General features: G+C 34.4%; 5 protein-coding genes across 6 annotated transcripts; all 5 read left to right on the forward strand.

Moving 5' to 3' along the window:
• The first annotated feature begins 309 nt into the window (after positions 1-309).
• Positions 310-3,809, forward strand: LOC125581287 (protein TIC 40, chloroplastic-like). Its single transcript, XM_048746411.1, has 14 exons — positions 310-577; positions 822-945; positions 1,207-1,264; positions 1,370-1,387; positions 1,738-2,062; positions 2,144-2,250; positions 2,370-2,433; positions 2,522-2,606; positions 2,712-2,752; positions 2,893-2,938; positions 3,032-3,126; positions 3,200-3,303; positions 3,396-3,443; positions 3,532-3,809. Exons 1-14 carry the CDS (start codon positions 394-396, stop codon positions 3,583-3,585), a joined length of 1,353 nt encoding a protein of 450 aa, XP_048602368.1. The 5' UTR covers positions 310-393; the 3' UTR covers positions 3,586-3,809.
• Positions 3,810-4,037: 228 nt separating this feature from the next.
• On the forward strand, positions 4,038-8,479 carry LOC106423638 (DNA repair protein RAD4-like). 2 transcript variants are annotated; one of them, XM_048746412.1, is made up of 12 exons: positions 4,038-4,270; positions 4,358-4,521; positions 4,589-4,834; positions 4,907-4,999; positions 5,072-5,164; positions 5,261-5,362; positions 5,640-5,689; positions 5,882-6,725; positions 6,792-6,986; positions 7,065-7,217; positions 7,637-7,846; positions 7,929-8,479. In XM_048746412.1, exons 2-12 carry the CDS (start codon positions 4,384-4,386, stop codon positions 8,343-8,345), a joined length of 2,541 nt encoding a protein of 846 aa, XP_048602369.1. In that variant the 5' UTR covers positions 4,038-4,270; positions 4,358-4,383; the 3' UTR covers positions 8,346-8,479. The 2 variants fall into 2 exon arrangements, with proteins under 2 accessions (XP_048602369.1, XP_048602370.1); XM_048746413.1 differs by having other exon boundaries at positions 4,038-4,521.
• A 475-nt stretch (positions 8,480-8,954) lies between these two features.
• Positions 8,955-12,040, forward strand: LOC106354446 (serine carboxypeptidase-like 11). The gene is made up of 13 exons (XM_013794376.3): positions 8,955-9,185; positions 9,276-9,421; positions 9,544-9,626; positions 9,711-9,833; positions 10,192-10,294; positions 10,375-10,412; positions 10,503-10,604; positions 10,720-10,806; positions 10,884-11,003; positions 11,148-11,219; positions 11,306-11,424; positions 11,535-11,694; positions 11,798-12,040. Exons 1-13 carry the CDS (start codon positions 9,064-9,066, stop codon positions 11,876-11,878), a joined length of 1,356 nt encoding a protein of 451 aa, XP_013649830.2. The 5' UTR covers positions 8,955-9,063; the 3' UTR covers positions 11,879-12,040.
• A 7,123-nt stretch (positions 12,041-19,163) lies between these two features.
• LOC106355981 (probably inactive leucine-rich repeat receptor-like protein kinase At5g48380) lies at positions 19,164-19,970 on the forward strand. Its single transcript, XM_013795834.2, has one exon. The coding sequence runs from the start codon at positions 19,164-19,166 to the stop codon at positions 19,968-19,970; it is 807 nt and encodes a 268-aa protein (XP_013651288.2).
• Positions 19,971-20,378: 408 nt separating this feature from the next.
• Positions 20,379-23,247, forward strand: LOC106357293 (glycosyl hydrolase 5 family protein-like). Its single transcript, XM_048746414.1, has 5 exons — positions 20,379-20,729; positions 21,389-21,696; positions 21,837-22,084; positions 22,227-22,750; positions 22,847-23,247. Exons 1-5 carry the CDS (start codon positions 20,639-20,641, stop codon positions 23,245-23,247), a joined length of 1,572 nt encoding a protein of 523 aa, XP_048602371.1. The 5' UTR covers positions 20,379-20,638.
• Positions 23,248-23,399: the final 152 nt, after the last annotated feature.

Here is a 23,399-nt window from a genome sequence, read left to right on the forward strand (position 1 = left end):
AGAAACTAAGAAGATTCCTGAATTAGAGGTATTTACAGCAAATCAGTAGATGATAATCTGTAAATCATATTTTTAAGAGAATTTAAAAATATCAACATAAAATCACATGTCCAAAAACTCAAGATAAATGGTGTATGTTCGTTAATCTGTGCAAGATTAACGAGAATACATACATTATGTTGAAGAGTTTAGGGGGGGTGAATGGTAAAATAATAATAAAGGGGCTAAATTGTGATTTACGAAAAGCTTAAGGGGTGTGACAGGTAAAATAATAATAATCGCTACTAAACCTCGTGTCTGAAGGATACAGTAAGCTTTAGACCAAACAGTCTCTCAACCTTCATCTTCTTCCTCTTCCGTCTTCTCCACCAGAACTGCAAACAGGCAATAAACATGGAGAACCTAACCCTACTTTCCTCTTCATCTTCTTCCCCAAAGCTCTCAATCGGATGCAATTTCACTTCCTCGCTTAAAACCCCAGTAGGGTTCTCCCGCCGGACTCCTAAAATCACCCTCCGCTGCTCAAAAACCTCTGCCTCCGCGCAATCTCAATCTCCGGAGAAAGCTGGAGAAACTGGTTAGTTCGCACTTCCACTCGATACCCATTGTGTTGTTTGTGATTGAGAATGCGAAAGCTTGTGACTTTGCGTTATCTCTGAACTCCAAAGCTTGTGAATTTGTATTTGCAATTCGAATTCTTCTAAAAAATCATTTTTTTATTATCTGTGATTGAGAATGGGAAAGCTTTTGTGAATTTGCAATTCGAATTCTTGTAAAAAAAATCATTAATTGTCTGATTTTAAATTTTGTATCTTTTGCAGTGGTTGTGAAGCACAGGAGGAGCAAAGCTTTTGCGAGTATTTTTTCTACGAGCCGTGATCAGCAGACACCCTCTGTTGCTTATCCTAGCGCAGCAGTGCCACCACCATCTTCATCATCAACCATGTAGTGTTGCTAACCATTTCAGCTTGTTTTGAGCAATGTGCTTAGTTTATATACAGGGGCTGCCCTGAGATTTTTGGGCTATAAACAATTTATTTAAGTATTTTTACAATTTTTTTTCAAAACCAAATTTGGGGGACTAAATGATTTCTTAAATTTTGGAGGGTATAGGCCAATGTTTCACTTGACTATGCTCAAGACCGCCCCTGTTTATATATGTTTGATTCTTTGTAGCTAAAAGCATTTCTTATGTGTTTATCGTAGAGGATCACCACTTTTCTGGATTGGTGTTGGTGTTGGCCTATCAGCTTTGTTCTCATGGGTGAGTATGATGTTTAACTTTAGTTTCTTTGTTTCTCTGTTCATGTTCCTTATTGCTTCAGTATTAAAGAATATATATCTGACTTTCTTTCGGGTGGATTTACAGGCTACTTCAAACTTAAAGGTACCAGTTACTAGTCCCTTTGTTTTGCTCTCTAATCTCTTATAGAACCATGGTGTATTATGTTATCTCTATATTCTCTAGTGTATATTGCTTATGTATCTGAAATAGTATTCATTAGATTGACTATCGTAGCAAGGTTAACTGTTTAATCACACTTTTTGGACTACAATTTAAGCATGGAATCATAACCTACATACCGCTAAGGTTTTAGTGGTGCAATTCAGATATATACACCTATAATCATTTTCATAACTATTTGATTTGCAAATATATTTCACATTCTTAATACTTTCTCTCATTGTTCTTTGACTGGTTGTTGCTCTATGTGGATAATATTGCTTTGGTTTCAGAAATATGCAATGCAAACAGCTATGAAGACAATGATGAACCAGATGAACACGCAGAACAGCCAGTTTAACAATCCTGGATTCCCGACAGGACCAGGATCAGCAGGATCACCTTTTCCGTTTCCATTTCCTCCTCAGACAACTCCTACTCCCTCGCCGTTCCAATCTCAATCCCAGTCTTCAAGTGCTACCGTTGATGTGACAGCAACAAAAGTAGATACACCTCCTTCGACTAAGCCGCAACCTACGCCTGTAAAGAACATAGAAGTGGATAAGCCAAGTGTTGTTTTAGAGGAAAACAAACCCAAGAAAGAAGAAAAGAATTACGGTAGATTCTTTTCTGTTACATTATTGCTTTCTTATTTTCTAAGCTTCTGATTTGGATGTTGCTATAAACTTTATGATGCAGCCTTTGAGGATGTTTCCCCGGAGGAAACTGCTAAGGAAAGTCCATTTAGCAACTATGCAGAAGTTTCTGAAACCAGTGCTCCCAAGGAAGCTCGCTTATTTGAGGATGTAAGTTTTCTTTTTCTTATGTATCTGCACTATACACCGAGTGGTGCTCTTAAAAAATGAACTTAATTTGACTAACGTGGGAGGTTTCTATGCTCTCCTCATTTGGTCTTTGGGTAAAGGTTTTGCAAAATGGATCTGCTCCGGCTAATGGTTCTACTGCTTCAGAGGTTTTTCAATCTTTGGGTGAGTTAATAAATATCAGTTTTCATCATTTTTGTTAGGCAAGGAAGGATGTGAGTTAAATCCTTTGTCTGTGCATTGTTTAAAACAGGCGCTGGGAAAGGAGGGGCTGGTTTGTCTGTAGAAGCTTTAGAGAAAATGATGGAAGATCCAACAGTTCAGAAGATGGTTTACCCGTAACTCCATCTTCCCTACCACATTTCAATCCTTCTCTTAAGTTTATTTTCAAATCTGGTTTCTAAGTAAGTAGACATTTTGTAACTTTTCATGTACGGGTTCAGACATTTGCCTGAGGAGATGAGGAATCCAGAAACTTTCAAATGTAAGTCTCTTAATGCTTAATCCTGTTATTATTATCCTTGTTCTCAGTATTGCTTCTGAAGGTTTAACCGTTGACCATTTTTGAATGGAAAGCTTGAACTAGTCATATGAGGTTGTTTCTATGGATTGTAATTTTTGTAGGGATGCTTCAAAATCCTCAATACCGTCAACAGCTACAGGACATGTTGTAAGCTCCAGTTGCACATTGATTCCTTTATTAAAAATCTCTAAAACTGTATTGTTTCTATTTAGCCTTAGTTTTCCTTTTTGATGGATTTAGGAATAATATGAGTGGGAGTGGTGAATGGGACAAGAGAATGACGGAGACCTTAAAGAACTTCGACCTGAACAGTCCTGAAGTGAAGCAACAGTTTGGTAAGCAAATAGTCCCTAATAAGTATGGTTGTGACTTAGGCTCAGTACTGAATGATTGAAACGATGTTTTCAGATCAAATAGGACTGACACCAGAAGAAGTCATCTCTAAGATAATGCAGAACCCTGACGTTGCAATGGCATTCCAGAATCCTAGAGTCCAAGCAGCGTTAATGGAAGTACGTTTTCTTCCTTCACTTGAATCAAAAAAAAAAATATCTTTTTGATATGTCCTAGCTCAATTTGATTGTGGTTGTTATTGTTGTTGCAGTGTTCAGAGAACCCAATGAACATCATGAAGTACCAAAACGACAAAGAGGTAAATCTTCTGCTACTTAAAGTTCTGCACTGAAAACATCTCAAAGGCAAATCACTTGAGTGGTTTTTTTTATTTTGTTGGAGTGCAGGTAATGGATGTGTTCAACAAGATTTCGCAGCTCTTCCCAGGAATGACGGGTTGAGACTAAGCTCACGGTCTTATGGTTTGATCTCATCTCCGTAGGATCAAGTCTCCTGTCTTTCTTTAGCTTTCTAGGAACGCAAAAAACATAAAAACAAAAACATGTTTTTTTTTTTTGTCATCAAAGAGATGCTTAAGTTTTGCTCAGAACAGAGACACATAGATTGCGATGTGTAGTTGTATAACCTCCAAACTTATTCATCTATCAAAATAACGAATTTGATTCGTGTAAGAACCTTATTGGTGAATTTGGGTGGGCTGACGTCACCGAGAGAGAGCACGAAGAGGAGAGAAATTAATTACTGTACTTAATTTTAACCTAAAAGTAATAGTTAAATTACGAATAAGATCCCGAGAAAATAGAGGTGACGTGGCAATATCGAGACCGTTTAATGACTTGGTGGGTCCCTGACTTTTGCGGTCAAAAACAGCGTTCCCACTTTCTCGTTTGTCTTAATAGTTTCTCGGAGAAGTTTTGTCCCGTACGTCGGTCGTTGTTGTTAATCGCGCGGGAGGAGAGATTGGCGCGTGTAACTGAATCACCTTCGCTCCGTCGAATACTTTCTCTGTCTCCGCCAGCCACGAGTGAAAGAGTCGCGTGTTCGATTCGCGTCTGAGTATTATCTTTTCACTCGGAATTTGCATTAACCTCCTCGTCTCTTGAGATACTCTTCGAAGAGAAAAAAGTTTACTCCTTTATCGCTTTTTGAAGAAAGTTTAGCTCTTTTTCTTTTTTTTTTTTTAATTTGAATTATTGGTTTAAATTTTTTTAGGGTTTTTTTACTTGAGAAGAAGAAAGATGAAGCCTCTAATTAAAACTAAGGATAGTAAACTCTCAGCAGCCTCCAGAGCAGCAGTGAATAAAGTTCTTGACAGAATCAATGCTCGTGGCAACAAGAAGAGTGATGATACTGCTCAGAACTGTGACTCCGCAAAGGTTAGTAGTGTTTTCTATTCATTCATGGTGGAAGAATATTTAACTTATAGAGTTCTAATCATTGCAGCTGGATAAAGGGAAGCAAACCGTAACTGACAACGATCTACAGGACAGGGAACGTGGTCAGTTTGGTTACTGTGATGATGATGAGGAGATGAATGATTCAGACTGGGAAGACTGTCCTATTCCTAGTCCTGCCAAATCTGTTGATGTGGAGGTTGATGATAACAAAGATTTAACCATTGAGCTTGATGATTTGCCTCCTGATGATAAGAGGCAGAAGAACACTTACCGGGCAACAGGACAAGACAAGGTATATGGTTACTTCTTTTTATCCTAAAATAATGAATGGTTACTTAAAGAAAATTGTGTGTTTCTCGTAAAGGAACGGGCGGAACTTGTCCACAAGGTTCACTTGCTATGTCTGCTTGCAAGAGGGAGGATAGTTGACAACGCTTGTAACGATCCCTTGATTCAGGTATATATATCCCTTTTGACTGCTGTTGTTAGGCTTATCTTTGTGCATAACTGTGTAAATTTTGATGTGCAGGCTTCCTTGCTTTCACTTCTACCGTCATACTTAACAAAAATACCAAATCTAGGGAAAGTTACTGTTAGGGATGTAGCTCCTCTTCTCCGTTGGGTATGTCTTTTTAGTGGTCTGTAGCTTTTTTCTTTTGTGTTTTTTTTTTTCTGATGGGAAATTGAAGAGCAGCTTCTCCTGGCTCTCAAATTGTAGGTTCGTGGAAACTTTGCTGTTAGGTGTACTCCTAGCTCTGAGAAGTCTTTTCGTACTTCTCTAGCATTTGCTCTTGAATCTCGTAGAGGCACGTCTGAAGAGGTAAGCTTGTGATTATATCAATTAACTTATTTATTATTTGGTTACTTGAAACATCAATTTTCACTTTCAGACTATAGTTTCATTCTTTATCTGTGGATTAGAAATTTACAAAGAAGTTGCTTTATTTTTTTCCAAAGTTCCTTGAATCTCTCTATATGAAGATTACTCTGTTTGTTTGTTTTTTTCAATAGCTGATCCTTCTTTAAGGAAGTTGTGGTCCAATATTGATCAATGCTGTTCTAAGGAAACTCATGGGATCTTTTTTTTTTGTTTCCAGCTTGGAGCACTGTCTGTTGCTTTGCTTAGAGCATTAAAGCTTACAACTCGGTATGTGATATTTGTTACTTTCGCCACAAGATAGTATTCGTAATTGGTTTGACACCATATCTTAAGTGGCTCATGAGGGCTCTATTCTCCACTCCTATTTGGCTTGATAGTTAGCTCCATATTAATATTGCACATTTACAGTTTAGTAAGCCAAGCTTGTTTTGAGTTTCTGTACTAATTTGAGTTTCACAGGTTTGTATCTATTCTTGATGTTGCCTCGTTAAAACCTGGGGCCGACAAGGATGAGTCTCCAGGTCCAAAAAAAGCTAAAACTAAGCATGGGATATTCAGGAACTCAACTCTTATGGTACCAAAACATCAAGCCATCTCATCACACCCAAACAAATCTTCTGAGCCTCAGCATGAGAACCCTCTGGGCTCTGATCAGTTGCAAGACACTAAGGCCAACTCATCCTGTGAAGCAGGAACGTCGAGCAAATCAGACGGGACAAGGAGGAGAGGAGATGTAGAGTTCGAGATGCAATTAGCCATGGCTTTGGCTGCAACTGCAACTGTAAACAACAACCAACAGAGAACGGAAGCAACCGAGAAAAAGAAAACAACGAAAGCAAGTGATGGCTTGTCGATTCCTGACCAAGTAATGTCCACAGCCTTCGGTTCCAAGAAAGTGGACTCACCTCTCTGTTGGGCTGAGGTGTACTGCAATGGAGAAAACATGGATGGGAGATGGGTCCACGTAGACGCTCTTAACGGAACGATAGATGCAGAACAAAACGTAGAAGCTGCAGCTTCTGCTTGCAAGATGTTTCTTAGATACGTTGTTGCCTTCTCCGGTGGTGGAGCCAAAGATGTCACTCGCAGGTACTGCACAAAGTGGCACACGATCTCATCAAAACGGGTGAACTCATCGTGGTGGGATATGGTGTTAGCACCGTTACGAGAGCTAGAGGCAGCCTCAAGCTTAATCCGTCTTGCTAACCGTGCAAGTAGCTCGTCCTTTGGTGTGAGGACTGCTGTTGAAGATATTGAGTTAGCTACTAGGGCACTTACTGAGCCTCTTCCCACTAACCAGCAGGTAAGAGTTTATATAGCTCATGCTTTCATTTGAGAGTGTTCTGAGACCTTTTCTTTAATCTTGTAGGCTTATAAGAGTCACGAACTCTATGCTATTGAGAAATGGCTTCATAAGAACCAGATACTTCACCCAAAAGGTCCGGTTCTCGGGTTCTGCGCTGGTCATTCCGTTTATCCTCGAACCTGTGTGCAGACTCTTAGAACTAAAGAGAGTTGGCTTCGTGATGGGCTTCAGCTTAAGGCCAATGAAGTTCCCTTAAAGGTACATGTATTATCTTTATTCATTCCCTTTTTTTTCCGGTTTTGTAATCAACTCTTGATGTCCACTATCACCTTATAGATTCTCAAGCGTAACGCAAAGGTCAAAAAAGTAAAAGATTTTGGAGATGGGAACAAGGACAGTGAAGATGGTTCTCGGTGCATGGAGCTATACGGGAAGTGGCAAATGGAACCGTTGTGTCTCCCTCATGCTGTTAATGGGATTGTGCCTAAGGTAAAAGCATCTTCATCTCGGTCTTGTTTATTCTCTTCAATGGAAATCTGTTAGGGCTGAGATTTTTAACCAAACCAAACCTGCCGAACCGAACCGAAATTTTGGTTAGTCCGGTGAAAAGTTCGGTTCGGTTCGATTCGGCTTGTTTATAAAAAAACTTTGGTAACCAAAGTAACCGAAATTATCCTAAATTTTCAACCGAATTAACCAGAACTTTGAAAGGAATTATCCAAACTAACCAAAATTACTCTTATTTAACCGATTTTACCCAAAATTTTAACCGGATACCGAACCCGAACTTTTTTATGGTTCAATTCGTCGAGATTTTAGTAGAACTGAACTATCTGAACCCGCAGGCCTAGAATCTGTAGACAGAAATATTGTAAAATCTTTTTTTATGCGTGTGTTTATGGTTACAGAACGAGCGTGGTCAAGTTGATGTCTGGTCTGAGAAATGTCTCCCACCTGGAACAGTCCACTTAAGGTTTCCTCGAATATTTTCAATTGCTAAGAGATTTGGAATAGATTATGCTCCTGCAATGGTTGGTTTCGAATACAAAAGTGGACGTGCTACTCCTGTTTTCGAAGGTATTGTGGTCTGTACCGAGTTCAAAGACACAATCCTCGAGGTAAAAATCACATAATTGTATGGTTTAAATATGAATGTGGATCTTTGGATTTATCTCCCTTTTTTTTTGGTTTTGTGTTTAGGCATATGCAGAAGAAAGAGAAATGAGAGAAGAAGAGGAGAGAAAGCGAAACGAAGCACAAGCAGCTTCGCGATGGTATCAGCTTCTTTCGTCTATCTTAACCCGTGAGAGGTTGAAGAACCGTTACGCTAATAACTCAGAGGATGATGTTGTCAAAACGAGGAGTTTGGAAACGAAACCAGAGACGGTTGTTAGGGAGGAGAATGTAAAAACACCTAAAAAGCAAGGAGGGGTTAAGAGAGGAAGGTCAGGAGGAAGAAAGAGTCGTAGTGAAGATGAAAACCGTGAGCATGGAGATGGAGAAGGAGATGAACATGAGCATGTGTTTCTTGATGAGGAAGAAACCTTTGATGAGAAAACCTCAGTAAAAACTAAACGCTGCAAATGTGGCTTTTCAGTCCAAGTTGAACAAATGTAGACTCTTGCTTTTAATGTATGGTTTGTGGAGACAAGAACTAACCATTTAGGTATGTTTCAGTTTCAAAAACAAGGATTCATTATCAGAAACGTAATTTTTTTTTATAAAAAGTCTGAAAAGTGATTTTTGGCTTATTAAAGTTTTACATTTAGCTTTGATTAAAGTTTCAAATTATTGTTCTTTTACTTATTATTCATTTTATTTCATCTAAACATAAAAAAACGTGTGGATCCCTCGAGAGAGGAACACCATTGTTGATTTGCTGGCCAAAAACGCTCTTAATGCATCTGGCCTTTTGTTTGTTGAGGGTGCCTTTAATGGCCCCAACTAAACACTTCTAATCAATTAATTATGGGTTTCAAAAAAAAAAAGGATTTGGGAGCAGTGGTTTGTAATTCTTAAATGGTACTGGTGTAGTTATTGTCAAAGTCAATTAAAAGTTTCATAATAATGACAAGAATTACGGGTAGGTACCAAAATTTCGTTTTAGAAAAAAATACGTCGACAGAGGTAGCTAACTTATTTCGTGTGGATGATAAAAAATGTCACGTGTGAAAAAAATGTGAGACGATATTATTGAAGAGTGATAATGATATATTATCTCTTGTAAAATACAGTACCTACCCTCCACTTAGAATAACATTTTAAGAATCATCTCGCTAAAACAAAATAGTGCTTTCCCTCCACTTTCTTATCCTTCTGTAAAAAAAATCACATTATGGCTAAGAAGTTGCTTCTGCTTCTTTTACTTATTATCTTAAGCCTACATGCATGTTCTGGCTCTGTTGTCAAGTTTCTTCCTGGTTTTGAAGGTCCTCTTCCTTTCGAGCTTGAGACCGGGTTTGTGTCTCTTTTTTTTTCCATATAGTCTTCATTTTGTGGTTTCTCTAAAAGAGTGAAATAAGTTATTTCAATTGCTTTTGTATGAAGGTATATTGGTGTTGGTGAAGAAGAGCAAGTGCAATTGTTTTACTACTTCATTAAATCTGAGAAGAATCCAAAAGAAGATCCTCTTCTTATCTGGTTAAGTGGAGGACCTGGCTGCTCTTCTGCCACTGGTCTGTTTTTCGAGAACGGTAGGTAAAACTCGAAAGACTATATCAATTATGTTTTTGTAAATCTCAAAATTCACCGATTGGGGATCTGCGGTTCAACTGGTTATTGATTATGGTTTGAATTGACAAAAAAAAAAAAACAGGTCCTGTGACATTTAACGTTGAGGAGGGTTACAATGAAGGTAGTGGACCCGCCTTACTTTCTACAACACATTCATGGACAAAGGTAACATTAGCAAATGCTTGTTATGGTTCTCTTTTATTAATCTTCATGATGTCTGTTTATAGTATATGGAATCATTGTTCGTAGGTGGCAAACATTATCTTTTTAGACCAGCCTCTTGGTACTGGCTTCTCCTATGCAACAACTCAACTTCTTGATACACCTAGTGACTCAGGAGAAGCTAAGCAGATCCATGAATTTATTCGCAAGGTTTTAAAATAGAGAAGACAAACTTAAGTGTGACCATTTTTTCCTTTTTTTGAACTCAAACTTCAGTGTGACAATAATGTAAAAAAGTGTGTAATATGAGACTATCCCATACTAGGCCTCGAGCTAAGCTGGATAAACAGAGACCACCCATAAACTAGATTATCCATATGACTTTATAAATGCACTGGTTAAATCTAATCAGCTAGGTTGCTGAAAAAGACTAAATGAACAATTAGAACTGAACTGAACTGAACCTTATGGAGAAATTATAGGTAGAAATACTAAACTAAGGAAAGAGTTTGAAATTAACAATTCTGAGTAGACATTCTCTTATTTATAGTGTTTTATTGTTGTACAGTGGTTAAGTAAGCATACAGAGTTTATTTCGAACCCTTTTTATGTCGCTGGAGATTCGTATTCTGGTAAGACTATTCCGGCAACAGTTCAAGAAATCTCCAAAGGTATATGTGTGTTTCATCTTTTTTCTTTTTTTTTTCTCTCTCTAGGTGTATCATTTATTTGATTTTTTTTCTTCGTGCAGGAAATGATCTTGGGTTTAAACCTCAAGTAAATCTTGAGGTTGTACTTGGCTGCTTCTTATGTTACAAAAGATTTAATCTCTCCAACAAACTGACATTGACAATCCTCTTCATTTTCTCTTAACAATAGGGTTATGTACTAGGAAACCCGGTAACAGACTTCGAATTTGACCATAACCATGGCATTCCATTTGCTCACGGAATGGCATTAATCTCTGATGAACTCTACGAGGTACACGAAATATATTACGTGCAGGAATGGAGTTAAAAACAAACAACATATACAAAACTTTTTATTTTTGATCACCAAAAAAAAAAAAGAAAAAACTTTTTATTTTATTTTGCAGTCATTGAAGAGAAGCTGTAGAGGAAACTATGAAAATATAGATCCACATAACACAGAGTGCTTGAAACATCATGACAAATATCTAAAGGTATACACTGATCATTATAGTTGTGAAAGATAATAGTGTATTCAATTTTTATTGTTGTTATTTGGTTACTTTTGCAGTGTATTTCTAGTATAAATGTTGTTCATATTCTAATGCCACGGTGCGATCCCCCCTTGTTCCCAAGAAGATATATTCTCCTTAGAAACGTTTCGGCTCCGTTAAGTGCAGATGGATGCTATGTAAGCAATCCATCTTCTTTATGTTAACTCACCAGCGCTATGATTCTATCATATATTTGGATCAATATTGAAAAAGTAATGAACATGTAAAACCATTGAGAGAAAAATATGTAACACAAGAATTGCTTTTGCACCCATTTGCAGATATATACTGATTTAATTGCTTCCCTCTGGGCCAATGATGAGAGCGTACGTAAAGCACTTCATGTGGTTAAGGTACGTATACTCATAATATCTGACGAGGCTGCATGCGGCGGTTTATACAATTAATGATGGTAAAGACACTTTGAATATGATTTCAGGGAAGTATAGAAAAATGGGTACGGTGTTCTTCGGGCAAGGCTTACGACGTCGACATTAAAAGCAGCGTACCATACCATATGAACAACAGCATCAAAGGATACAGATCTCTCATATTCAGGTCTGATTCATCTACAACTTTCTAACCTTTTTATATATACAAGTTAATTTCAAGAGTTTATATTGAACTCTTATGGGACATTGTTTTGGGTAAATAATGTATATATATAGCGGTGATCACGACTTAGTGGTGCCTTTCCCTTCAACGCAAGCGTGGATAAGATCGCTTGGTTATTCCATTATTGATGAGTGGAGGCCATGGATGGTACATAATCAAATTGCTGGATACACTAGGACTTATGCCAATAACATGACATATGCTACTGTCAAAGCAAGTCTTCTTGTCCATTGATCTTCTTAATTAATATGATGAATCTTTGCCCTTATAATTAGCACAAGTAAAAGGTGACTTCTCTTCTGATTTTAATTTACAGGGAGGTGGGCATACACTTGAATTCAAACCAAATGAAAGCTTTATCATGTTTCAGAGATGGATTAGTGGTCAACCACTCTAAATCCCTTCTTCTTTTTTTGGTAGTCACTGATAATTTTATCTGTAAATTTGTTGTTGAGACTTGATAATTAAGTGGTTACCTATTGAGTATGGTTGTTTAAACTCCCTTTTGATTTGGTTTGGTTGATAAACCGAAAAACCCAATAAAGATTCCGGTGTAGTATCCTAAACCAGTTTAGTAGTCCGTGTTTTGTTTTTACCATCACCACTTTTATTACAAAGTTCCTGTATTAGATCTTTTTTGTATTGTAAATTTCCTACAAAGTTCTTGTACCATTTCTCAGTTTGTGATTTGTGAATATCGAATCCCCTCCGTTTGCATTTCAAACGCACGTAGATTACTATTCTTGTTTTTTTCAATTTTCAGGTGAGAAAAGGACAGGATATAACATAACGTTTCTGTCAAATCAGAGATATAGCATAAGATTAAATTAGTTATAAACAGTTGCCAAGCTTATGAATACATCTCCAAGATATATGCTTCAATTCATTGATGTATTAATACTCTCTTTCATGTCTCAACTCTGAAAACAATGAATGAGAGTTTATAACCAATGTGTGTTAATTACAGCGAAAAGGTATGTGATAATTGATTATCTAGGTACACGCTGGCCGAAGAGCACGCTGATGTCATTAACCTCCATGACTGGTATCAATCTTTCAAAACGATACTTATTCCTCGGAGTAGCAAATCCAAACAAAAGTCAAAGACATGCTCACAAACTAAGAAACGGATGTAGAGATGCGAAGAACCAGAAGCACCTGCTGAATCTTTAATCCATTATCCTTTATTCAGATTATGTCCTTTGAAAAGAGGAAAGGGAAGAATAAATAATACTATCTGATCTCTGATAATTATTGAAAAATGTGCAGGAGATGGAAACAAGATTGGTGATAAAGCCATGTTCATCCTTTGTTAAAGGTTCATTTTAAATAAATGCATGCGACCAAAGATTTTATATAAAACTTTCTTTCCTTAACATTTGCTTCCACCAGAGCTCGATTCTGCAGAGCGGTAATGGAGCTTCAGATTGCGGGATGCCTTCAAAAAGACGTCGAGATTTTGTGTTGGTTCATAAGAATAGTTTCAATACAATTCCTTTGCAAGGTTACGTAGATGACTACGCTCACTTGTAACACGTGTTGTTTTTTTCGAGACGGATGTTTTTGGAGTTTTCGATTACTTTTCTTATGTGCGTTCACCTAAGATCTATGAGAACTCAGTCTAGACAAGTAATTAGTTTGGCCAAGAATTTTCAAACCTGAAGATTCTTATACTGAAACCCTCTACAAAAGTTTACTCTATTTTTTATTTTTTTAAACAGAACTAGATTTTGACCCGTGCAACCGCACGGGTATTTGTTTTCACTTTTTTATAAATAAATTATTGTTTTAGAACATAAGTGGTATATATTTTTAATGTTAATCATATACTTAAATATTTATATAACTATATATTTCAAATACAATAATTTTATAATTTACATGTTATAATTAATTAATTGTTTAAACCTTATGTATTTGCCAATTCTTATTATATATTTATCTTATTGTATTTGCATTAAGTTATTAAGCAAATTAATATATTCATGAGAAAATATATTTAAAAAATATTTTGTATTTAATTTAGGATAAATTCTGACCCGTATATCAAATTTGGATTTCCTTTTACCAATATTTTTATGCTTATTCATTTTGGATAATTTATTATTGTATATATAAAAGTGTAAGATATGTTAATTTTTATACATGTATTATATAGTTTGTTAATTTTACGCCGTTCTATCATCATATTATATTTTAAATAAATAGTTTATATTTATGAAAATAAAATTTATAAATTTATCAATTGAATATAATTTATCATATTTATTTTAGTATAATAATTATATTTTAACATGATCATGACTATAAAAGTAGATAAAATATGATATAATTTATTTATTTTCATTTCTAAACGATAACTTAAAATACATCAAGTTATTGTTTAAATATTTTTACACATATTTATTAGAATTTTTAAAATATAATAGATAAATATATATTATATTTAAAATGAAAATATATTATGATTAAAGTAGTTACAAAGATTTTATATTTTTAACTTTATAGAAATACATGTTAATTTTTATACATGTATTATATAGTTTGATAATGTTAACCCATCTTACCAACATATTAGATTTTATTTTTGAACATAAATATTTATAATTACGAAAATAAAATATATAAATATATAAATTTAATACAATTTTATTATATTTAGCTCAATATAATAATTTTATTTAGCTCAATATAATAATTTTATTTTAATATGATTGATTATGATTATATAATAAATAAAATATTATAGATTTTTTTATTTTTCATTTTATATAACTGAATATATTAATGTATAATAATATTTTAAACTAATTTCGAAATTAGTGAAAATATTTAAATATAATTTCGAAAATGAAGATTTTGTAAAAATCTTTTCAAACAGATTTGTTAGACTTTTAAAATAAATATATTTATATTTAAAATGAAAAGATATCAAAACATATTATGATTAAAATATTTTAAAAATTCTATTTATTATTAGTCTGAATTAAAATGTAGTATGAATTTCTATGAATAGGTCCATTTATAAAAAAAATCACACATGAATCAAGGTTGTGACTTCTGTTTTAATATATAAGATAGGAGTGGGCATTTTACCCGATATCCGAAGACGCACCCGAACCCGACCCGTAAAATCTGAACCGAAATCCGAACCGAAGTAGCAAAATACCCGAATGGGTATTAAGTTAGGAGAGATTGGATATCCGAACCCGAATAGATATCCGAAGATAACCGAACATATATATACTTACTCTTATATTTCTAATTTACATCTCTCGTTTTTTTTAATATTTATATTGATGTTACACATACTTTAAGATCATAAGTATATATATAATTATGGACTAAATGATTTGATATTAATTTAAAATGCATGTCAATTTTTTTATTTTAATATATATATAAAATTCTCTCCGAAGGGTGTCGGAAACAGTACAACCGGAGCTCCGGTGAAACAGAAAATTCTAGGTTACAAAGAGGTGACTACCCTACTAACAGATCTACAAGAAACTACACTACTAACATGTCAAACTTTTTGTCTCATGTATTAACAAAAGCTACATTCAAAGTTTAAAAACAATGCCCAAAATAATATCTACTATATGTGCGCGGACTGAGTTTTTATAATAATGTTTGTTTATTAAATGGTTTTAATATTTTGCAAAAATATAATTTTTATCGATTATAAAATGACGAATACAAATGTTGGTCTTTTAAATATATTATCGTTGTTGAAGAGTTAACGTATTACATCTCTTTTTTAACTGTTTTTAAGACTTCATATGCATAAAAGGAAATTAAGTTTTGTTGTTGACACAAATCACCAAAACCAAATAGACAACATCGATTGTATAATGACGAAAGGGGATTAGGTGTTCTGCTCTCGATGTGTTTACTATTGACTCTCCATAAGTGATTTTATTTTCTACCTCTATAAAATTATGCTTTCGTTCTCGTCTTTATTTCATTGATATGAGTTAAGTTTTTTTCTTTAACTTCTTTTATGAATTCGGTAAATTACATAAATGTCAATTTTAAAAATAGACATCTGTAAAAATTAGTTTCACTCCAGGTACATATCTAAGAATCAAAATTTTGAAAAAAAAATTCACCGGCAAACTATATTAACAGGTTAGTGTTATAGAATATAAGTGCGGAATCGAAATATAAATGTCTGTCTAGTAATATTCATGGTCAACTCGGTCTAAAAATCATCTAATTTTAAAACAACAAAACAAATTACTTATTTTACCAGTTCAGGTAATATCTGTATCCGAACGGGTAATATCCGAACATGAATGGATATCCGAAGATAACCAAACATAAGTATACTTAACCCTATATTTCTAGTTTATTTCTCTCATTTTATTCAAAATATTTATATTAATGATGCTTATTGCTCAAAATTAGATAATATACATATAATTATGAACAAAATCATTTGCTACTCAGTTAAAATGTATATCAAGCTCTTTTATCTTGCATTAACAAAAGTTGCATCTAAACTTTTAAAACAATAACTAACTTAGTGTATTTCTATTTTTAAAGTTTTATCTCCAAACCTATTAATAGTTTAATCAATTTAAAAATTAGAAAACTAGTTAAGTTAAAATATATTTTAAATACAAAAAAACTTAAACAATGAATAATTTATTTGTTTATTCTTCAAAATTTAAATATCCGAACCCGGCCCGAAATATCTGAACCCGAACATAAAATACCCGAACCCGAATCAAAGTGTAGAAATACCCGAACGGGTTCTATATCTTTATATTGAAATACCCGATACGAACCTGAACGTATGTCCGAACACCCACCCCTACGATATATGATCATTTGTATCTTACTTGAACAAAAAAAAGTTAAACCATTAACTTCAGACTTTTACCATTTTTGTAATTTATAATCGTTTTTCAAAATTCAAAATATAACATATAAGAAACATCTAATTTTTTTATTATATGTCTAATGTGATTGTTTAATTTATTTTAATAGTATAAAATTAAACAAAAAAAGAGATGTTGGAAAAATTGTTATCAAATATGTATTATTCATAATCATTAATTGTCATATATATGTTAATCATATTAGGTAATTATGTAGCTTTTATTTAAGCAAAGAAAAATTATTCTTTTGTACATCCCTTATATATTAAAAGAGAAGCATTGTGAGAAATGCATTCACACTATAATAGACACGTGGCAGCTTCACAATGATTTGATAATAGATATGCTAATGCGTTCACACTATATTCATAAATGTGTTCACACTACGTATTTTGCGTTTTTTAATATAAAACTCACATAATGGTTCCAATAAAACTCTTGATTTTTCGGTTCAAATAAAAATAGATAAAGAATCAAAAACCAAACTATATATATATTATTTTTATTGTTTACGGATAAAGTTGAGCAAAAAATATTCATAAATTTTGATTTGATTCGTTATCCGTTTTGATTTGAACCAAAAAATCTGGATATCCGAAACTCTACGAAACAAATCAAATACTAAAATACAATATAAAAAAAGAAGCAATTCAAAAATACCAATATGTTTAGGAACATATATCTAACTCGGTCTGTTATATGCATATATATACATATATGTAAAGAATTATATATATACATTATATATATTATACTTTATATCAGTTTTACAATATTTTTTATGAATTAAATTTATTATATTAGGTACTAGAATTTAAAAAGTTAAATAATGTTTTATTTTTGTAATAAAATGTTATTATTAAAATTTTCAATTATTTTTAAAATTTTATTTTATTTACGGATCAAATCGGATATTCTTTAAAATTCTAAAACATTTCGGATATCCTAGTCACCGAATATCTAGGTGGCTAAAGATCGAATCGACATGAATGCTTCCAAATATCCAGATATTCGATCTGTGTCCACCCCTACTTAAAGATACAATTTTATTTTATTTATATGAAAAAGTTGACTAATGTCAAGGCCTTTTTTATTTTAAACTAATTTTAATTTTATCTTTCATGTATTATTCTGAACAAAAATGTTATTTAATATTAATTAACTATATCTTTATATATTTGTCAATTATTTTTATATACTTTTTACATACACATACATGTGCACCTTGATGTGAGCATATTGTAACTAAGTATTCACCGTAACTGAAGTATCTAATTTTTTTGAAAGTTGAAATATTTTTTTTTAATGCTTCTTTCACTACCGACCAAATTGTAGTGAAATGATTTGTCTTAATAATTTTTTTTTTCAAACTATTTATCTGTTTAGAAACTATAACATGAAACTATTGGTTCGACATGACGACTGTTTAAAATTCATAACATGAAAATAAACCAATAATATTAATTTTTAGTTTTACTGGAAAAAACCAAAAAATCAAACATTTTAACCGAATAAACTAAAATAAATATTAATTTAAAATAATGGTTATATTTTAGAACATTAAACATCAAAAAAAAAACTTAAAACCAAACTAATATCCAGATAAAACAGATTTAATGTCTTTTTATTAAAAATAACGAAACTAATAATCACATCCCGCGCAAGGCGCGGGTTATTACCTAGTTACTAATTAATTTGATTGTTAGTTTAATAAAAATTATACTATATGTTTATATGGAACTTATTTTTCTAATAATTATAATAATCATTCTCGTGATGTCACGTGACTACGAAAACATGTTGTAATGCTCTAGGATTAATATATAGGTGATTTGTTTTTGAAATATTATCTCTACACTTAATAATCATTCAATCTATAAAAAATAAAAAAGACCAGTTAAGTGAAATCTATATATTTAAATATTTTTTTAAATCTAAATATCTGAACCTGATTCAAAATAAACGAACCCGAACTAAAAATACTCGAACCCGACCCGAAGTACAGAAATACCCGAACAGATTCTCTATCCCTATTCCGAAATACCCGAAAATCTGAAATACTCGATCCGAACCCGAACGGGTATCCGAACAGCCACCCCTAAAAATAACTATATAATAGAATTGGTTGTTGCGTTAATGACACTATATAATATAGTAGAAAATAGAGTGAAGAACAAAAATAAACAAGTTAATATATATAGAGTAAACCTATTTTTATTCTATTATAAAATAAAAAATAAAATACCATTAAAACATTTTTTATTTTAAATTTTATTTTAAAATGAAAAATACAGTGGGTTGGAGATGGGTTGGAGATGACCTAAAGCTTTCACTCAGTTACCACAAAGAAACCTTTATAATTAATATTTCTTGGCCTATTCATAGCTTCCATGTCATAGTTACAAATTTTACCCATAATATTGTCCTAAAGTTAGAACTTTACCTAAAACTAATGAGAGTTTTGTTAGTGATTTTTGCTCCCAAAACTGATTCCCATACCCTGTATTTCTTGAACCAGACAACCCATATTACACGCTACTTCCACGAAATGGACACCATGATTACTCTTTTCCACATTTGAATATTCAAACCCATGGGACCAGCTGCTAAATCTTTTTCTTTGTTTGTGAATATTCTCACTCAGGTATCTTCCTTCAACTCCTTTTACACGACAAGAGACTTTATATTTCCCCTTGTTCAAGCTTTTGTCTACTTAACAATATTCTCCACTTGCCGTTGCTGCTAAAACCTCTCTCTCTTGTTATTTTCTATTGAAAAGGCCCCAACCACAAAACAATGTCCATTATGACCGTAATCGTAACTTGTCTCTGGTTCTTACTAGTGTCTAGCCTCACATGCGCAAACAAGGCCGACGTATATTGCTTGAGGGACATATATTCCCAAGTCAAGGATCCAAATGAATATTTATCGAGTTGGGTATTTGGCAACGAGACTTCAGGTTATATCTGCAACTTCAGTGGTGTGACTTGCTGGCATGATGATGAGAATAGGGTTCTGAGCATTAAGCTTTCTGGTTTTGGTCTCGAAGGAGAATTCCCTTCTGGGATTATGTACTGTACTAGTTTGGTAGCTCTGGATCTTTCTAGAAACAACTTCTATGGAGCTTTGCCATCCAACATGGCCTCTTTGGTTCCATTTCTCACAACTCTCGACCTCTCTTACAATCAATTCTCCGGTGAAATCCCAGCCAGTTTATCAAATATTAAGTTCCTGAACACTCTTATGCTCCAGCATAACCAGTTCACTGGTCAACTTCCTCCCGAGCTAGCGTCACTTCCGCGGCTCACTAGGTTTTCAGTAGCAGAAAATCAACTGGCCGGTCCTGTCCCTCGTTTCAACGAAACAACAATGAGTATTGGACTGGAGAACTTTGCTAATAACGAGGGTTTGTGTGGTCGGCCTATGGATGCTTGTGTTGACCCGGAAGAAGAAATGATCCGGTTAGGGAAGATGGGTGCAGCAGTTGGTGCGGCTTTACTTGCACCAGTAGGTGCATTCTTAGACTGGTTCACCATCAACAATAGGAAGAAGAAACAAGGAGATACAAGACACCGCAGCTTGATTTTCCACATTGGGGACTGAAACACTGTTTTCATCAGTGTTTAATCACATTATGCATCTTATACAACGAATAATTTAAAAGTATATAGGTATTAATGAATGATCATATGCATATCTACGCCTATATACATTTGAGAGAACTATGATTTATAACACGGTTTGATATATTTTGATCTCAATTTCAACATGACTTTTATGCCATACACAGTAATATAATTGTAGTATTATGTTAAAGTTTTTTGTTAACCAGTATTATGTTAAATTCGTTTTTACCTTTTTTGTTATAGCAGACAAAAAGATGAATTAAAAAAAAAGATCAAGTATAACACGCAAGATCAAAATATATATTATTTCCTTTTCATTTTATATAATAAGGTAAGTACAGAAACAATTTTTTTCTGTTATATTTATTGTTCTAATAATGTACTATACTAAAGTCTAAATTTTAAAAGAAAATTTACAGCTCAGAATCTGTTCACATCATAATCCGTCCATTGCTGTTTTTTCTTACAGTTAATGCTATTGTTTTATCTTCAATTGTTATCTTTGGTTGGAAAGAAAATAACCTCTAACCATAAACACTTATAATCTGCCAACAACCAGAAACTAAACCAACTTCTTTGCAATATAAGTTGCGATTCAAATTCAAAATAATCATAATCAAAAACAAAGAAACACACAAAAACAAAATGGCGAGATCTATCTATTTGTGCACCTTCTTATTATTCATTACTTGGATTCCAATTCTATCCACAAGCTTTCCGCTCTCCACAAAAACTCTGTTGGGATTGCGAAATCCCGTGTCCAACTCTATCTTATCTTATTAGTACGATATTGTCCACTTTGGGCCTAGGAGGCTAGCCCGCATGGATTTACTTTTGGTTTCCTTCCCAAAAGGCCTCATACTATTAGAGTTGGACATCTCTTTATATATTAGACACTCCTTGTCTAATTATCCAATGTGGGACTTTGATTGACATCTCTCATTCTCCCCCTCAAGCTAAGGACCACACACCTTGTGCCCTTTTTCCTCTAGCGAATCATCTCGGTGCCTTGTCGCATCTTCGACATTCGACACCCTTAGTCGCAAGGTTACTTTGAGTTGCTTTGAGAATGTTCTTCCCACAATTCCAGGATCTTCTGACTAATTTCTGCCGAACCTCCCTTTCCACCTTGAAGGGTCCCATTCCTACTCGAAGGGTATTTTGGTCTTCTTGCAGATTTCTCGTCAACCGCTCTGATACCAATTGTTGGGATTGCGAAATCCCGTGTCCAACTCTATCTTATCTTATTAGTACGATATTGTCCACTTTGGGCCTAGGAGGCTAGCCCGCATGGATTTACTTTTGGTTTCCTTCCCAAAAGGCCTCATACTATTAGAGTTGGACATCTCTTTATATATTAGACACTCCTTGTCTAATTATCCAATGTGGGACTTTGATGGATCATAGACGAGAAAGGCCAAAGGGTGAAGCTAGCCTGCGTGAACTGGCCCGCTCATCTCCAGCCTGCTGTGGCTGAAGGTCTAAGCAAACAGCCATTAGACTCCATTTCCAAGAAGATTGTCTCGATGGGATTTAACTGCGTTAGGCTCACTTGGCCTCTTGATTTGATGACTAATGACACACTGGCTCTTAAAATCACGGTCAAACAGTCTTTTGAAAGCTTGAAGTTGTTTGATGATGCTCTTGGGATTCAAACTCACAATCCCAAAATCCTTAATCTTCCCATATTCAATGCATTCCAGGTAACATTTTAATGCTATAGCTAGCATTGGTCTAGCTAGTCAATCCAATAACAAAAACTAACCAAAATTGACCAAACGAAAGAAATGTACTTATTTTAATCGATATAAATATGTTTGTGTTGATTTTATTCTGTAACCAGGAAGTTGTATCGAACCTTGGACAAAACGGATTGATGGTGATACTAGACAACCACTTGACATATCCAGGCTGGTGTTGCAGCGACAACGACCTCGACGCTTTCTTCGGCTACCCTAACTTTGATCCCGTCATTTGGGCCAAGGGCTTGGGCAAGATGGCTACTCTTTTCCGCAATGTTACTAATGTCATTGGCATGAGCCTTAGGAACGAGCCACGTGGTACTAGAGATTACCCTGACCTCTGGTTCAGGTACGCATTTCAAATCATTACCAAATAATGTGTATTTCATTTCAAATCATTACCAAATAATGTGTATTTCATTTCAAATATAAACAAGCAATTTCAGTTAAGTACATGCATGCATATTAAACTGTTAACGGTTTACGTGAAGGTTCATGCCAAAAGGAGCAGAAGCAGTGCACGCCGCAAACCCTGAAGTATTAGTCATCCTCTCCGGCATAGACTTTGACACAAACCTCTCTTTCCTCCGTGACCGCTTCTTCAACGTCAGCTTCACCGATAAACTCGTCTTCGAGCAGCATTGGTACAGCTTCTCCCACGAGGGAGGCGCGTGGGTAAAACACAACTCCAACGATATTTGCGCCAAAATCATCGGGGAAGTCAATCATAATGGAGGATTCTTGCTCGACAGAGGCTTTCCTTTGATTTTGAGTGAGTTTGGGACTGACGAGAGAGGCGTTGACGTCAGCGGAAACCGGTATATGAATTGTTTGGTGGCTTGGGCTGCTGAGAAGGATTTGGATTGGGCGGTTTGGGCATTAACCGGAGATTATTATTTGAGAACCGGTACAAAACATATGGTTGAGACTTATGGCGTTTTGGATGCTACTTGGAAAAACGTCAGAAACTCTACTTACTTGCAGAAACTCTCCGGAATTCAACATCCATTTAGAGGTCAGATTCTTTTTTTTTTTTAATAAGATATAGAACTATACCATAAAATTTAGGATTCAATCTTCTAACATTATATATATATATATATATATGCAGGACCCGGTTTACAAGAGAAAAAACTTGTTTTGCACCCACATACTGGCTTATGTGTCACCACCAACCACTCAGGCAATGTACCCACACTTCGACTTGAACTATGCACTAAATCCGAGCCATCGACCTTTAATCCCAAGGAAGGCATTCTCTGGATCAGTAAAATGTGCGTTGAAACTCCAGATGTTGCTGGACAAAAGGTGAAGCTTGGAGTTGGCTCTAAGTGCTCTAAGTTGGGACAAATCTCAGCTACTAAGATGCATTTGTCGTTTAAGACAAGTAATGGCTTGTTACTATGTCTTGACGTGGATGAACGTGACAACAGCATTGTCGCAAACCCTTGCAAGTGTTTGACTAAGGATGCTTCGTGTGATCCAGCGAGCCAGTGGTTCAAAGTTCTTTAAATTCTATATATTTTATTCTGATAAAATGTATTTGTAATAATTTTACGGTCAAACATGTTAATCATTAAATTTAATAAAAAAGTCGTGATTGGACAGAAATCATAAGGAAACCAAAGAAATCAAGTTAGCATACTATTACTATATATGATGAT

The sequence above is a fragment of the Brassica napus genome, chromosome C2 (assembly GCF_020379485.1).
Source record: "Brassica napus cultivar Da-Ae chromosome C2, Da-Ae, whole genome shotgun sequence".
Classification (NCBI taxonomy): Eukaryota; Viridiplantae; Streptophyta; class Magnoliopsida; order Brassicales; family Brassicaceae; genus Brassica; species Brassica napus.

Bases quoted from the DNA above. Each gene is read 5' to 3' on its own strand.
- LOC106423638 (XM_048746413.1), top strand. From the start codon at position 4,384: ATGAAGCCTCTAATTAAAACTAAGGATAGTAAACTCTCAGCAGCCTCC. The intron at 5,363-5,639 runs GTAAGCTTGTGA...TTTTGTTTCCAG, and splicing joins GTAGAGGCACGTCTGAAGAG to CTTGGAGCACTGTCTGTTGC. The intron at 7,847-7,928 runs GTAAAAATCACA...TTTTGTGTTTAG, and splicing joins TCAAAGACACAATCCTCGAG to GCATATGCAGAAGAAAGAGA.
- LOC106357293 (XM_048746414.1), top strand. From the start codon at position 20,639: ATGGCGAGATCTATCTATTTGTGCACCTTCTTATTATTCATTACTTGG. The intron at 20,730-21,388 runs TGTTGGGATTGC...ATGTGGGACTTT, and splicing joins TCCGCTCTCCACAAAAACTC to GATGGATCATAGACGAGAAA. The intron at 21,697-21,836 runs GTAACATTTTAA...TTCTGTAACCAG, and splicing joins CCATATTCAATGCATTCCAG to GAAGTTGTATCGAACCTTGG.
- LOC125581287 (XM_048746411.1), top strand. From the start codon at position 394: ATGGAGAACCTAACCCTACTTTCCTCTTCATCTTCTTCCCCAAAGCTC. The intron at 2,063-2,143 runs GTAGATTCTTTT...TTTATGATGCAG, and splicing joins GAAAGAAGAAAAGAATTACG to CCTTTGAGGATGTTTCCCCG. The intron at 3,127-3,199 runs GTAAGCAAATAG...CGATGTTTTCAG, and splicing joins TGAAGTGAAGCAACAGTTTG to ATCAAATAGGACTGACACCA.
- LOC106354446 (XM_013794376.3), top strand. From the start codon at position 9,064: ATGGCTAAGAAGTTGCTTCTGCTTCTTTTACTTATTATCTTAAGCCTA. The intron at 9,627-9,710 runs GTAACATTAGCA...CATTGTTCGTAG, and splicing joins CAACACATTCATGGACAAAG to GTGGCAAACATTATCTTTTT. The intron at 11,425-11,534 runs GTCTGATTCATC...GTATATATATAG, and splicing joins TACAGATCTCTCATATTCAG to CGGTGATCACGACTTAGTGG.
- LOC106355981 (XM_013795834.2), top strand. From the start codon at position 19,164: ATGTCCATTATGACCGTAATCGTAACTTGTCTCTGGTTCTTACTAGTG.